General features: G+C 40.0%; 1 protein-coding gene across 2 annotated transcripts in view; it reads left to right on the top strand.

Moving 5' to 3' along the window:
* Positions 1-9,639: 9,639 nt before the first annotated feature.
* Positions 9,640-17,320, top strand: part of LOC108098822 (synaptotagmin-like protein 4) — a 59,787-nt gene continuing 52,106 nt past the window's right edge. The window contains exon 1 of one of the 2 annotated variants that reach the window (XM_017201977.2): positions 9,640-10,252. In XM_017201977.2, coding sequence (XP_017057466.1) covers positions 9,729-10,252 — 524 coding nt within the window. In that variant the 5' untranslated portion in view covers positions 9,640-9,728. The remainder of the gene's footprint in view (positions 10,253-17,320) is intronic. The other variant, XM_017201975.1, reaches the window with a different exon arrangement.

The following is a 17,320-nucleotide window of genomic DNA, read 5'->3' as shown; positions in this document are numbered from 1 at the left end:
GACCAAATTTTTGTTTCCCACAAATTTTCCACTTTCGGTTTCTTCTCTGAACCCCCAACATTCATCAAATTTGCAGTTTGGCAAATTTATTTGCTGGCTAAATGACTTTTTAAAGAGCTGTCGACGGTTGGCGTGTGTATTTTTTAAGCTGACATGGATTTATGACGACTCAGTCCCTTCATCCTCCTGCAAAAAATCCCCCTAAATGGGGCACATTTCAGTAAGGGGGAAGTATTATCCATCGTTACTGTCCCCTCTTCGTGCTCAGTGACATTCAAAGATTGATGCCTGCCGTATCCCCAAGTAATCTCCTAAATTGTGTGCATATTTATTTGGCCAGGCAACAAGTCAACGAAATTTTAGCTCCCACTGTCTCTCTCCCCTGGAAATTTTTAAAAGGGTTTGCATGCACTTTGCGGTTTGCTTTTAGGGGTTCTTTTATGTTTGCTTAATCGTCCGAATATCCTGGCATGCAACTGGTTCCTGGGGTTCGGCAAAACTAATTGATTGTAGGGTGACCGATGTGTACTATAGCCATACCATATGTTGGCCACTCACACCGGCTAACTGAAAATCTGACATTTGGGGCGGAATTCTACCAGATTCTTTTTAGGGGCATTTTCGGGGCTTTTGTTTGCGCCGACATTTTGATTTATGAGTTTGCAGGACGAGGGGTGCTGCCACACCGACGCACCAAAATTGAAATTTTACAAAAAACTTTTAGGGCCGCAAACAACAGGGAAAGCTACAAAAAATAAAAAAAAAAACGAAATGGAAGAAAGAAAACTCATTGTATCGTGGCAAGTCCTTCTGGTAATGACAACGCCGGTGGGCATAAAACTTTGCATGCCTGTATCCTTATACACATCCAACTGTGGATATCATCTGAAATTGTTGCCTGGGAATAATTTGATGCAGTCGTGAGGACAAGGTTCCAGGAGTGTTCGCTAATGAGTCCAAGGGGAGGTGATTCCACTCAAAAAAGGACATGGAATGTTCAGCTGCCTTTAGCAATTCGGGTTATTAAATCGTGCCAGATGATTGATGTGTAGCAAGTATAGGAAAACACAAATGGTTTCAGTGGAGTTCTAGGAAATGAATACGGGTGTGAAAAATCCGATATTAATGCCAGTTAAGTAAAGAGCGTTTTTCTCGTTGGTAATTTCTATACCCGCAATGTTTAAATATAAGGAAACTCAAAGGCAGCTTCCCTTAGATCCCTTTCATACCTTTTTTGGCACATAAAATACAAAAAATAGCTCTTATTTTCCTCCACAATGTTTTCGGTAAACCTACCACCATTTGATTATTTTTCCAAGACCCACATTTAATGCGGACCTCATCAGAAATAATATTGGGCACTTTGAGTTGATGCCAAACTAAACTCAACTCAGCTCAGCTCACCTCGTGCCATCTGTCATCGTTTTAGCCTGGCGAAACTCAAACAAGTTGAAGACGTGTGCATTTGTGGCTTCCACAACTCAATATTTACTTGCCAAACGCTGAGCAAATAATTTTGGAAGCGCATACTACACATTCATCTTGGTCATAAGGAGGCAAATCATAACGGCAGGAGTGCTGAGCAGGCACTTGCCTTTGACCTTCTGGCGAACTGGGCCCAAAAATGGCAGCTGGCCACGCTTCGTCAGTTTCACACCAATGTCAGCCAAGTGAAACACGCCCACACATCCTTGCATATACCAATATTTGCACACGTTAATGACTCGCTACGATGTTTGTGCACATTAAGAAATTCTTTTCGATTACATTGTATACTTCTATTAATTTTAACTACATTTTAATAGCTACAACCCTTCTTAATTGATTTTAAACGCGATATGTATAACAGACTTTTAAAACATAGAAATGAATTTGTAAGTAGTCTATTCAAATTTTGGAAACCTTCAAAATTGATCATAGTTTTGGATGAATTATTTATTTAATCCTTTTTAATCAACCGTGTTATAAGATTTTTTTTTGGGTGTCCTAACTGAAAGCCACAGCAGCCGCAGTAAGACAGCCAGTTGGTCATCAAGTTGAGTAGACAACTGAAAGCTGAAGCATCGCTAGCTTGGCCAACTGAGTAAATTTTGCATAACATTGACCCCATTTAATTTAAAACAAATTATAGCATGAAATTGCTGGTCGCTGCTCCCACGCTCGACATTTCGCTCCAATAAACAGCACGGACACGTAATTTCTTTGTGGCTGATGGAGACCTTCCTCCCGCACCATCATAATTATGCTAATGTAGCTCGTTGCTAGCTGAAATGAGCAAATATAGACACAAATCAATGGTGGTTGCAGTCCAAGTTGCGGCTGTCTTCGATGTCGTTCACTGAGAGAAAAAGCTAGAATGAGGCAGACCTAAGATGCACTTAATAAATGAGTTTTATAAAGGTTTAACTCTTTAATGATAGATTATAAAGCCTTAAAAGAAATTCATTTTTTGTCAATAATTTCAATATGGTTAGAGTATAATAATTCTACCAGCTTTCTTGCATTTTTCTCTGTGCACTTGTGTGGTCAATGCAGTTCTAAACAGAAGGCTTTCTGTGTGCCGGCTCGTCATTTAATTAAACGCTGCATGTAGCAACAAATGGTTTTAATGCCGGAAATTGTTTAAGCACCAACAGAGGCGCACTGGCAGACAAACAGGGCTAAACAAATTGTCAGAGACGATGGCTGAGAGTGAATCTCGGCCAGGAGCAGCAACAGTTTGTTCCCTTTATGCACCCCCTGAAAATAAAACGTCCTTGCAGCCTCGCGTTTATTGAACGAGTTGCCCTTAATCGCCATTTAAGCTTTGTGGCGCAACAATTGTTGGAGCGTAATTAATGCGATTTGGTTATGTTCCCATCGATTGGCCCGCACATGTCCTGCGGAACGGAGCAGGAGCTGTGGATGCAGCCTGTCTGGTTCTGGTCCTGGCTTTTGTTGTTGGCTGGACCATTAACTGCTTGGCTGGCTGCCTTTTGTGCCTCCTAATGCATAAACATTTCCCCAGAAAATGTCAGTCGTCGTAAAGCCCTTTTCCATTGTTGGCAACAATTTACCTTATTTTTTGCAACTTTATATTCCATTTTAATGTATTCCATTTTAACGGACATCCATACCAAACATATAATTTGCTCGCATCATTAAGTTGTAATAACAATTTTAATGCGAATTTTAATTGTTGTCCATATTAACTTTGGTTGTCATTTCAGTAGTTCGTAATTAAAAAAGCTTTAGTTTTAATTTGTTGTTCATTTTAATATTCTGTTTAAAAGAAGTAATGTGTGTTTACTTTGCATACATAGTATTGAATTTTGTTTACTTTAAATTAATTTAGGTTTATTAAGAAAAGACATAATTAGTTAATTCCAATCATTCCTTTGAATCGCATTTAAATTTGACCCCGACACATTGCGGTTGAGTGTTGATTATTAAAGCGGCCTGGCTGTCCTTTGAAACAATGAGAGTGATTGTCGGCGACTTAACCCTTGACGCCCTTTGTCTTAACCCCCTCCACCACTTAATCTCCAGCGCATCTGCTCACTTGCACGCATTTTGACCTACTTTTTTTGTCGCCGTTGCTTCTGCAGTTTTGCTCTCAGCGGTGTTGGGTTTGTCTTTTTGTATTTTAAATAAATCATACGACCCGTGTGCCACAAAAGCCGCCACACAAGCACAGCGGCACACAAGCACACCCAATAATAAATGACAAGGGGCTGAGGAGAGCTTTCCCTTTGCCCTTCTCCTTTTTCTTCGCATCCTTTTGACCGTGTGCAGTCGTCTTTTCCGGGCTTCATATATATGCATTTTTCCTTTTATTCTTGATGAATTTCATATATGCTAAGTGTTATGGGTTTTCATAAAAGAAATGTTCGCACTTCCTGTGTGCAGGGCGTAAATCTGAACAGAAAACATTATTAAAAATCGTTCAATTAAAAACAAGCAGCATAAATTAAATATTAATACTGGCGAGGTTAATAAGATAAAACACTTATAAAAGCTTTCAAAAACGTATTTGTACGTGTACTTTATTCCGAAATCTTTTTCTTAGTGATTGAAACTCAACCGCAGCTCCAACTGAAATGGAAACCGGAACCAGTTGCACCTCTTAAATATTTATATCCGTAATTCGTATGTGGATTGCCTTCGATTTGTTGTCGCTGTGGATTTCCTCGGAGATGTTTTTGGGCCCTGCTTAAGCCCGTATTTATGTTGTTTAATTTTTAATCAGTGCATGAGGGTCATGGGATTGGTGCATGCCCAGTCACGCAAGTGGCTACCACAAACTAGGAATACATTTCCCCTACAGGCTTACCATCAGGATCGTCTGTGGTTTTGGATTTTCACTCAACGGTTCATTGACACAAAATCGATTTTCCAAATTCGAACTTTTTGTGAACTTGGAAGTTCTAAAAAGTCGCCCGACGGTAGTAAATTATTTACTACTTAGCAAGGGAATAATTTATAAGAGATTTTCGGCAATCAAAAGGTTTGAGCCTGTCGTCCGATGGCTTGATTGATTCGGTATTCCGTACCCAGTTTTTTATGTGCTTAAAGCCAACTATAAATTGTTTTATGCCAAAAAAGATTTATCTAACTATTTTATTTATTTTCTGAAGTAGAGAATTTGCCAAGAAGTTTTTTGCAGACATAAATAATACTTATTCTGTTTACACCATGAGTCTGTGTCGTCATGACTTCGTAATATTATTTTGACCACAGCTTTGTATTCGTAAGAGGATTAAATGTTAGTCATAATCCTTGGGCTTGAACTCTGCGCCGAAAAACAAATGACTTCTCACTTGTCACACAGTTGGCTTGGCATTTCCCCCTCCCGGAAAACCCCATTTTCCAGTTGCCTTTGGTCGCCAGGCAGTCAATATTGTGAACCAGAGCGACAACCTTGTCGACAAGCACTTGACACCAGCAAGTTAGACGCTTAATGTTCATACATACGTACTGAGTGTGTAACAAGACTTTCCCCATTTCCCTAGTCTGCCGTTTTCCGACCTTCTTGTCGTCATGCTTAACGCTTATTTTATAGTAATATATGCCCCCACCACACAGAGCTTAAGGCGATATTGGGGCAAGGGAATAGACTAGAGCACCGGAAGTACGCACACTCAAGGCTCTACTACTCACTCCATCCCGACAGCTCATATCTATCTTTATTCCATGGACTTTTTGTGTATTCGCTTAAGCGACACTTTGACATTGATTGCGCTCTGTGAGCCCGATTCCCGATTCGTGTGTCAGCCTGGCCAATGAGCCACTTAGTCAGCTTTGTGAAATGGCTATAGGGGCAAATGATAGGAAGAATTCAGCAAAAACGGCTATTTATTTAATAACAAATTTAAAAAGAAATTTTTAAATACTAAGTAACAAATATTGAGCTTTGCAGATATATCCTTGAAATAGAAAAACGTAAATATTATAGTATATAAAATTTGTATTAAAGGCCTGTTTCCATTTGTTTGATTTTAAACTCAGTATTCTTATTGTAAATGTTTATTTTATCCAAAGTATATATAATAAAATAAATCAAATATATGAGAAATCTTTAAGCAATAAATAACAATATTTTTTGCAAAACTCTTCGTTTATTTTATTGAATTTCTCACTGACCCACTTTCGCATTCATAGGAAATCCTTTAAACGTGTGTCAGCTCCGAAGAAGCCTAGAGCCCCGATTCCTTGTCTGCCCATCGCTTTGGCAGACTGTTGCATATTTATCTAAGATGTGACAGCCAGGCTTGTATCCTTCGACATGTCCTGGCTTCCCTTTTGTGCTTCCTGCTTTCCGGAGGTTGACTTTGACCCCGGACCGTCTTATGTTTGCCCAGATTGTGATTGTGACCATCCCAGCGAGATGTTTGATAATGACAGTGAAATATTGAAATGCAGACACGCTGTTTCCGTTTTGCTTGTTTTCTACCGCTTTGCTTATTCATGACTATGCAATGCAGTTCGGTGCTCGTTTTATGCTCGGCCAACATGTCGTATGTGCAATGTGCATTTTAATCTCTCGTACATTCGAACAAAACGGAACGAGAACAGCACTCGGCCATTAGCCGGATGAGGCGTCACGGCCTTTCTGTGGCATCCTTGTCTCAATATTGATGGTCGTCGGGCCAAGTCAAATTCAATTACCAGGATCGAGCTGCGTATTCCGGAAGCTGTCTCCTTTGTCTGTCGGCCTCAATGGATTTGCCCTTCTAAAAATAGCCAATACACTCGTTGCCTGGCATCCTGGCGCATTCAGTATTTGGTATTTGGACCTGGCTCTCGAGGGGGACTTTTATCCGGATCCCTGTTATGCAGTGTGCGTGTTTGTGTGTGTGTGTTTTAGCGTTGGGTGTGCTGTGGCGAATAATACGCTTCCAGGACCTTCGCACATAACGTATACGCAACGCTGGCATACGCATCATTAAAAATTCAGCAAGTGTAAATTAAAAAGAGCCACACAAGACGTCGCCAGCCAGCACGTAGTGGCACCTCTTTTTCTTCCCATTGCGTCCCTGATATTTTCAATAAGAGCAACGTGAGGTCAATACAATAACATTGGAATCGAGAATTAACAAGACAAAAATAATTGCTTACCTTCCGTAAGAAAGTAATAACACAATTTCTTACAAGTTGAAGTGAACTCAAATGCTTATCAAATATATATAAAATATATAAATAGTTTACTTTTGCTGGTACCTTTCATTTCATTTCATATTCCATTTCGTATTAGTGTTGAAGCTCTCCAAGTTTTTTTCTAGCAATTTCAAATTTTGAAAAAACTTTTCTCTGGCGCTACACTGTGCTGCAAGAATCCGAGACGATGAGTCAGGTGGCAGCTTCAAATGCTTAATTACATTTTCCACGCACGCAGTGGGGCATCAGTTTTGCACATGCGATGCATCCATCACAGGGACGCAGGATATTGGGAGGGGGAGGGGAAGAGCTGGGAAGGATTCCCATCTTCTAAGCAGCGCCAGCCGAGCGCAATTGATGCTGTGCTGTCATAGCTATCGCGTGTCCTTAGTCCTGCTGTCAGTCAGCCGGTTAGCGAGATCGCGGATACACGCGTGCACTGAACAAAAAATAAGTTAAAATACAAAAAAAATATATACATATATCAGAAATAAAGAAATGTGTATTATCGGAAACTGAAATATCATAAATATCTAAGGAAGCAGGAAGGTTTGAAGAGTAATAAGCTTACTCATGGATTTAAAATGCTAATATTTTGTTTATATTTTTTTCCGTGTTCGCCATATCCCTGGCGTAACTTTATGACATTTTCAATTTTGTGCTGTTTTTTCCATTTGCACCTACGCTCGCTGGGTAAAAGCGCTTTTGTCAGCAGTGCCGGAAGGCGTCTTGGCGAGTGTATGTGTGTGATGTGCGAGTGTGTGTGTAACACTCATGACAAGTCGATAAAACAGTTGGTCCTTGCATACCAGAATTCCCCTTCCCTCCACTCCGCCATCCCCTTGCCAATCAAGCATCTCCTTTGTCCTTTTCTGGGCCGCAACAGTTAAACTGTCATTGTCATTTAAATATCTTTTGACTCTTACTGTTACTGTTGCTCACATGCCCACGCAAATACACACATACATACACTCCGGCACACACACACACACGTGGTCCGAACTATTCAGCGAAATTAAATTGAAAACGGAGAACTGTGCCTTTTGTTCAAAAGCCGTCGAGAACCTCACTCGAATGCACCCACCTGAATGCCAGTAACAGGTAACAGGTGGCTCTGCCGAAGACAGGTAGCAAAAAACCAGTGCTGGGAAAGGATTCACTTTTTTAGCTGGGTAATAGCTGATATAAATACCATCAGTCATGCGGATTTCAGCAACTCAATAGCGAGAATTCAATAAAAAGTTGTGAAACACTATTTCCGTATATTATTATGCCAACCCTTGTTAAAAAACTTTCAATAAAATCATTTTCCTCAGAAGTTATTTTAACCCGGCAAAAAGTTCCCATCACTGCCAACGCCTACATGCAACAGGCCACATTTGATGAAGTTTATTTATAGGTCCATAATGAAATTCTGTTGTTTCCGAAGCAACAGCATAGTGATGCAAAAAACAAAACGATATTAATGAATGCAATTTTGCTACCCATAAAAAGGTGTTTAAAAAAGCTGTTGGTTCGTTATGCACGGAAATGGAACATAAAATATTTTTTATGAATTTATTTTGTTGTGGAAGCGGACCCCGGAATTTTTATACAAATACAATATTATTTTATATGTATAGTTATCAAAGTAAAAGTTTAAAGAAAAAATGCAAATATGAAGTAATTTTTATATGTTCTTCCATACAAATACATTGTTTGTTTTTTACCAGGCTTACAATTTTTATGAAATTGTGAAGCACAGAAAAGTTGAAAGATATTATTTTAAAATAAATGCATATTGCGCAAAATGTATTGTTATTTTTTACGCTTATATAAGCGCCGTGAAAACTCATGCTTGCCAATTTAATTTATCATTCGAATTGTTAAGTTTTAATTTATTTGTTGACACATTTACTAACCAATTACCCACAATCTGTGTCGGCTAATAATATGACATTATGGTTTTATTGAACGAACGTGGCAGTTTGGTTTGGCAAAGGCTTGAATTTATTGGGTCTTTCATCCTGGTAGTTAAGCGCAAATGTTTGCTGTGTACACACACTTTCACCCTTGCACCAAAGTTTTACCTACACATATCTAAAATCCGAACTAAGTGCGGAGCGTGAATTTCTGCGTTTGTTGCCACCGCAATCCACACATTCTAGTATACTATATGTACTCACGTAATCGAGCGTATGGACATTTGTATGGTTTAAAGGGGGCATGCCCCTCGATGTGCAGAGGTGTGTGCAACATGCCGATGTGTTCAATATTCAATTAATCATGTCGTGTGTTTATGGCTTATGCAGCATGTTGGCTGAAAAACTGGGTCACCACCGGATGGATTTTGATTCTTGCCGATTTAATATTTTGACATAATTGAAAAGTACGAAACAAAGCCGATTTCTGAATTTCATTTGCATTTCTTCTGATGCCCTTACGTTTTATTTGGTTTCTAATCTTATTACTTCTGTTGCAGAATTTTATTGGAATTGAAATTGTTATTATTTTTTCTACTAGTTTAAGTAATAAAATATTATTACGTTTCTTTATTACTATTACGTTTCTATCCTCAAAACCAGACTGTATAAAATGGCAATGCAAATTAAGTAACTCGAGAAACATAAATCCCTGAAGTATGCAACGAAATTTAACCATCGACTGCGGGCGTTGCAGCACATTGAGAAATTTTAATTGGCAGTTGGTAGAGCAGGAAAAACTTGGTGAAAGCCAGAGGCTAAGATCTACCAACCGGGATTTGAACACTGCGTTTTGGGGCAGAATTTCAATTTGCATAAGCATTAACTTTCAGAATATTGACGGAAAAACATTTTCGTTATTTTACAGGTATCGATTGGCCAAACCGGCAGGATGATGCGCATTTGGGCCACAAAGCAACACAAAATTAAAATCAAATTTTAGGGCAAACCGAAAGGCGCCGACAGGCAGCTCGTAATTCCGGAATTATAAAGTCAGCCTCGAACATTCGATTCGAATTTCGAACTTCGACCCCGCGGCCGTTTTCCCTTTATTTGCATACGCACACGCACATCCGTGGGATACAAATCGAATCTGGAATTGCAGTGTCCCCGTTTGGAAATCGGTGTAGCATGTCAAGTGGACGCAGTGCCCGCCTCCCTGCCACGCCCACCCAGACCGCCAACAACAAGCACAGGGCGGCAGCAGCAGCGGCGGCGGCGGCGGCAGCAGCAGTAGTTGCCGCCGGGGAGCCCAACAGCAACAGCATGTTGCAGTACGGCAGCAACAGCAGCAGCAGTGGCACGGCGCCGACCACAGCAGCCGCAGCATCTGCTGCCTCTGCCGGCATGGGAATGGGAGTGGGCGTAGTCGGGGGCGGCATGGCCAGCGGCATGGGAATGGGCGTGGTGGGTGGCATGGGCATGAGCATGGGCGGTGGCATGGCGCCGTACAGCTTCCACGGATCAACAATGGGCAGCAGTTGCGAGTCGAGCGTGGAGCGCATCCCCGTGGACACCATCGATGCACTGGGTCCCGAATTGGCGGTGGCCACTTCCCAGGTGCTGGAGAATCTGTCCGAGAACGAGCGCAAGATGATCATCGAGGTGCTCAATCGGGACGAGTCCGTGCGACAGAGGGATGCCACCAGAATGATGTAAGTGATTGTCAAGTTTATTTGTAACTTTTATTAACTTAAAAGTGCCCTTCGGTGAGTGGGAAATGCCAGGAAACTTGGAGATATTTTTAAGTATTTACTTAACTTAGAAAGACTAAATTAAAATGTTATGTCTAAAATAAATTATACATTTTCAATTGATTTTATCAGGTTGCTATAAATATGTTTTGGTTAAAATTATGTGAACCATAGATTTTAAAGTATTTTAAATTTATTTTCCAAACAAAGTATTGAAAGCTGTTTTAGTGACAGTTTAACGAATTTATACTGATAAAAGTTTTTTGCTTACTACACTTGCCACCTTATCCCTTATCAAAATCAAGAGTTAATCTTCTGTGTTCCTATTCAGATGTTCATTTTGTATGCAAACAGTTTTCTGACAATGTAGCCAAATTTGCAACCCAGAATTTGTGGCAAACATGTTCACTGACTAGCTTATTTTTTGCTCGGTCAGCAACGAAAATGTCGCATTTCCCTCCACCGAAGGACGCTTTCATCTGATTTTCTCTCCTGCCCCTATGTAATTTCGTAAGTTAAATCGAAACTCGTCACAGAGCCGAGCTGTCTTACTGCACTTTTGCAACTAACTAAGTCAGGTGTTTCCATCTCCTTAACCTTTTCGCCGGTTTTCCTCTGCTTTCTTAATTAAACGTGCCAAGAAGACAGAAGTTTTTTGGCAGACAATGCACCTGCTTTTGCCACTCGATGCAGATGCTAATGCACTTGGAACAAGCTTTTTATTGACCTAGAAAAAAAGAAGAAGGAAAGAACAATGCCATTGCCGAGTGGCTTTTTCCTGCGGAAACGCACGTATCGCACATTTGCAGACCGCAATTTATGGCTCGACATTTTGCGGTGGCTCGGCTTCGGTCTATGTTCCTCCTTCTCCGGACTCCGGAGTTCTTCTCCTCGTATTGGGATAGATACCCGTGCACGTATGGTATGCTGGGACTCACCTAGCGGTTCTCCGACGACAAATCACGCGCGTCTGCCTTTGGCGTTCATCCAGTCACCCAGTCTGTTAGTCCCTGCAGGATTGCCATTGCCAGCCGGCTGTTCCAAATTGATATCCGCGGAAAATTGTTCACATTTTTGGGGGACGGTGTCTTATTGTTACACGAATTTACAGGGGAAACCCATTTAAAGAATTTAAATATATAAAAGATTTCAGGGAATTAAAACTTCTTTATAAAAATCGAAAGTAGTTTTCATCTTTCGATTGGCTTTTATTTATTGATAATCTTTCAAGTGTATAAAAACCTTTTCCACTCCACTGCAGCTATAGTTTGCCGAGTGAGCTTCTACTGTACCGAACAGAATCCCTTTTTTTTCCCGAGGAACGAATTTCCCCATTCAACTGGATTTTCCCCTGCCTGCATTTCAATTTCTTGGGCATCCACTCGAGCGAGTGTATTTCGTGACCCTGGGTGGTGTATTGTTTGTTGTTCTAGTTCCAGGGCTTTTCCACCCGCTTTTAATGCGTCGTTAGCCGGAGGGGAACAGGTGGGGTAGAAATGGTGGACCGTAGCGAGTTTTATGCTGCATTGGCATTCAAATAACTGAAAAGTGTTTTCATTGTCACGCCAACGCTGCCACAAAATGGAAAGCAATTTTATTGTCCTCCTTTTCTCTTTTCTCTCGAGCGACATTCGTTGACAGTGCTCTTCGTACACGTTTTCGCTTTTAGACAATTATTTTTAAGGCCTACGAATCGATACAATGCGTTCGGTTTACCATTTTCCATTTACCATTTACCATTACGACATTTCAAGCCTTAAAGCATTGAAGCTGCCACTTTTTATGTCATATTTAAAATTGGCAGTAATGACTACCAAATAAAAGAATATTAACATGCATTGAAATCTGTCAACTTTGTTGATTTATGGGAAAAAAACAATTTGTTTCCTTGTCCACGAAAATTGTATTTTAATAACCGATGAAAGGAGATGATATATGTCTCCTTTGTAAGAAAAAATTTTATAAATTACCCTTAGAGAAAAAAATCGATTCCCACTTTCCTGCTGCATAATTAATTAATTTTATGATGTATTACGCAATGCAATCACAGCAAGGCACTAAAAATTTATGAGGGTCATTAATGACTCCTTGTGCTTTGGCGACTTGAATCGCATGAGAGTACTTGTGCCTTTCCCCTTACTTAGTACACTTTAATGACGGTTTTTTGCGGCCAACATATAAACATATAAACGATTCCGTTGGCCTTGCCGGCTCAAGTAATCTAAACACATAAATCCCTTCCGCCGGCAACAAAGTTGGCTGCTCCCACTCCCCCGCGTTCGATTCCTTTCGTTAACTTGGCTCATTTGGCGGGTGTTGCGCCTTTCGGTCGCCCCTGATTGCTTAATCATGTCGGCCACCGTTGGGGCGGAAATGGCTAAATTGAAAAGCGCCATTGGAGATTGGCAACAGGCGAAAGGAAACGACTGTCGAGCGACGGGTCACACATGTGGCAGGTCCTGCGATGTCCTTCCTTTATACTTTTTACCCGTGGGTGGACATCGATCCAGCTGGGACAAAAATTGATGAAAGCATAGCCATTAAGCCAACTAAGTCTATCGCTTTGTGAATACGTATGTGTAATATGGTGGGTTGGATCCTTACAAAGGATTTTGGTAATGTGAAACCTATGCAAAAAGGTCTGTAAATTCAAAGAATTTCATAGCCTTATTAACGCAATTTTATATCATGTAAATCCAGGAAAATCATTTAAGTAATTCTTATCACAAAGTAGAAGATTACATATGTATATTTTTGATGTGAAATCTAAATTCTTTTCGTAAAACCATTAAACCTGTTTTAGAATTTTAAACTACAAAAATAACTAAATTGTTTGCTGCTACTTTTTCAAAGATAATAATCCTTAAAGGGCGCAGGGATGGGCCATTAGCCAAAGTACCCACGAACACTTGGCAATCAATCTGCGAACCGTTTGGCTTCTGGCAAGTAAACGTGGAAATCAACGTGTGCTTTTAGAGCGCTGATATCCTGCTCCCTAGACGGTCGTCTATCTAGCCTTCTCATCTCCTTCGGCTTCGACGATTTCATTTCCCGCTTGTCGCTGCAAAGGCACCGATATCCTTGACATCCTGCGAGTGCAATTTGTGTTAGCTGAGCGGCATAATAAGCTCAGCATTCAGCGAAAGCTGTTTGCTTTGAGGATTGTACTTCACTTTTAGATTAGGCATGTTTGCTATACTCTGATATAAATATACTTAGGAAACTAACTAATAAAATATTATAAAGCCATTCCACTTTGATAAGCTCAAAGTGCAACAATATTTTTTAATATTTTCACAAAATAAGCAAGAATAACTGCTATGTTCCAAGAATTCCCCTCAAAGTTAAATTTATTGTGAAATTTAAATGGACGCAGCATGGCAGCAACAACACACTTACTTCATTTCCGTTAACAAACACTCTTGCACAGAGAGTAAATACAGACACAAACGAACTGGGAGGCAGGTTCTAGATGAGAGGGGAGAGGGGGGACCGGGGGAGTACACATTCATCTAGCTAATAACACTGATAATGTTGGTAATACTTGTTGAGTAAATTAAATCTAATGGAGCGCTCGTTCATCATTCGCCGGCAGAGGGAACTTAATTAAATGTTCTCCCAACAAATGTTAGCCGCATTCGACTTCCTCGATATATAAAGGGCAATATACACAGAAAGACTTGTAAAATAAATAATGAATACCATTGTGAGATGTTTCGCAATATTTCCGATTTAATACTATCAATTATTGTTAATGATATTAGAGTTAAGTATCATTATCAGAGAAATTTAAACCATGATTGGTTTTATACTTCTGACCTAAACTAAATTAACCTTTTGTTGTTTTAAACATTTAAATAAAACTCTGTTAAAAGTAATCTTGGTATTCTTTTTGTTGCCAAATGAAATTGCTTTGATTAAACCTATCACAAATAAGGCAAAGTCAGCAGAAAATTATTTTTGCACCGCAAGACGTTTTGAGGTTTTATATTTGATTTTCATTTTGAGGTTTCGTATTTGATGTTCATGATTTGAATGTAAACTATAAATTTATCAAAAGCGTATGATGTTTTTCTTGTTTACTTTTGTGAAGATTTCGTATTAATTAAATTTTTTGTACACTTAGTTTTTCGGTGTGTATAGAGAGCAGTTCGGAGCCGTGGGCCAAACTACTTTGACTTGTTGCGCCGCAGAAGCTCTGGATGTTTGCCTTGTGCCGTTGCTTAGCCTTGGCTTTGTGCTATGTAGTCTGCAGTCTGTAGTCTGTAGTCTGTGTTCTGGCCTTAGCATTTGCCTTGATAATGTCGTTGATTACTTTTAATTATAATTCCGCTGCTAGGCTACGCCAGCGAATCGCTGCTCATCTGCTCATTTGGCGGGAGAACTTCGTTCCTTCCACTTTCCGGCGATGCGATGCCCATCAAAAATGAGCTGAAAACTTTTGCCCAGTCAGCTGAAGAGCCTGTGAAAGCCGCCAGTTACCATGGCTCTACACTTTTATTACACCTGGCTTTATGTGTTTTGTCATCAGCCAACTTAATTGGCCGCTTAACGCCCACTCATCGCCTGGGATCGGCTCATTAGATGACACCGGGTTTTCCCCGCCGACCTCGATGACCTCAGACTCGTTGGGTGGATTTTGTGGGGCGGTGGCGTCTTTGATTTCACTTCACCTGATACCAGCCGTATCCTGCAGCATCAGCAATTTAGATGTAAATTAGAACTAGGGACCCGCGGCGATTCCACTTCTACTTATAATTAACGCCACACATGGCATGTGTTTTTGCTCGGAATTTTAACAAACATTGGATGGATTAACAATGGCTGCGGGCCAGGAAAAATATTCCCAAAGCGCCCAGCCGCATGGCCGGCAATAATTAAATACACATTTAAAATGCTATCCAACAATTATGATATTTGTCAGTGCCGCATGTCAACCATTACTCCTCATTGTTGTAACTGCGCTCGAAATTCCACCGCACTCGGGGGCATGTGAAAATGTTTTCTGCACGAATTCACACGTTAGTGGAGGGAAATCGTGGAAATGCACTGGTTGTTGGCGGATATCGGACACTCTGTGGATACAAAACACAAACATAACTTTTTTGAGTGCTCGAAATCGCTTTAAACCTTTTTTGCTTTGATTTTTTTTTTTGCAAATTCCAGGAAAAATAAATACATTTACTGAATTTTCTGCGAGGGCTTATCGCATGCCAATGGGTTTTTTTTTAACTTTTCGATGGCTCAAGGGAATTAGATAAATGAACTTTGACTTGCTTTATTTGTGATAAGTTCGGACTCCGATTAGGGTAATTTAATTAAATAACAAACGAAATGATAATATTTTTGCAATCATGGTCAGTTCTATCGGAATTTGTATGTTTATTAATATTATAAACTCAATTACGTACACAAACAGAAAGTTTAAATTGACTTGTTTTTGAGTAGACGGACGTGCTTTGAACAATAGAAAAGTTATCAACAGAAAATCAGTGGAGAATTGAAGATATTTTATTTTCTACAATTCATTAAAAACAGAAGCATTGTTGACGAAACTTATTTATTTTAGAGAATAAGCTTTTAATCCTATTACCAAACTTATTGCAAAATAATACAATGTATTTAAAAAGCAAAACCTTTAGAGACAAAAAGGATTCAAATAAATTCCTACTTCTTAACTTAAAATTTCTTTACAAATGCTAAACCAGAAAAATGTGGAATACCTTCTGACCGCCCACTTCACTTTCGCCCGACTTCTCACATCAATCTTGTAGTGCATGTACCCTCCATTGAGTTTAAATTGCAGACAGGCAGTGTATGGATATAAATATGCACCTAAATGCATCCAGTTTGGGAAATATTCGCGATTCACGCGAACCGGGCCGAAATCCGAGGAAGAGTGAGAACGAGAACAATGCGCTTTCCCGGCGGCTTTCTCATACGTAATTAAACTGATAGCGGGCGACGTCGCCGCCGAGCATTCTGCCTAATGATAATGCGAGAAGGGCGCCTCAGGTAGCAGCCGAGTATCTAAGCACGAGTATCTGAGTAAGCCAGTATCTGAGTAGCTCGGCTTTCAACCGAGAGAGCCGCTTGCTTTCAACCTGTTGCTTTCAACCGCTGGCCGCGCTTCAATCCCAAATCCCGCCGATCGACTTGGCCAACCGACTTCAGTCAACGAACGCGTCTCGATCCGAGCGAACGTCGTTCCGCTGGAAGAAAAGAAGAAAACAAAAAAATATATATTATAGAAAAGATACCTCGCTCGGCGACTGTGTGCGTGTGTGTATCTGTGAGTGCGATGAGATTGCCGGTTTGAGATTTGTGTGTTTCTACCTGTGCCCCAGAAGTGCTCTTTTTATGTGTCTTTTATTCGGTCTGATATCAGAATCGTTCTACAGACCAATACGAAACGTATCTGGCAGATACCGCACGCAGCGAATGTAATCGCCATCGAACGACGACGGTGTATGCAAAGTAGCAGCAACGAATAAAGCAACGAACCCAGCGAACTCCGAAAACGAATTGGATAATTTCTTTGCCAAACAACACTGAATTTGGCGGATTGCCAAAGTTTGCCCAAGCAATTTCTACAAACGACAAGCGGTCAGGCACTTTATAAGAAAGTATCCCGCAAACCGTAAGGTAAAGAAAGAAGAAATTACAAAACATTTATTCTGGTTTTAAAAAAAGTTGAGTTCATGAATATAATTCTTACTGGGTATGAAACTCTTGGTCTTAATAATAATTTACTAATTGATTGATAGGACAGAGCTTTATAAGCTTTAGAAAGATTAAAATTCAAATCAAAGAAAAAGGTTTATATAAGAAATCAATCATTTAAGAACTGAAAGTTTTACGTTTAAGCATTAAAGAATTTTTAATAATTGGAATGTGCATAAAAAGTAGAATTTATTAAAAGATATTGCTGTTCTAGTTATTTCTTAAACCATTCTTTTAAAGTTTTCTTTATTTTTCCCCTGCACACATTACCTGAGGCATTTGCTCTCTCTGCGGCCGTACAACCGA

Source organism: Drosophila ficusphila, unplaced genomic scaffold (assembly GCF_018152265.1).
Source record: "Drosophila ficusphila isolate 14025-0441.05 unplaced genomic scaffold, ASM1815226v1 contig_791, whole genome shotgun sequence".
Lineage (NCBI taxonomy): Eukaryota > Metazoa > Arthropoda > Insecta > Diptera > Drosophilidae > Drosophila > Drosophila ficusphila.
The sequence above is the reverse complement of the archived record's forward strand: the minus strand, read 5'-3'. Positions and strand labels throughout refer to the sequence as shown.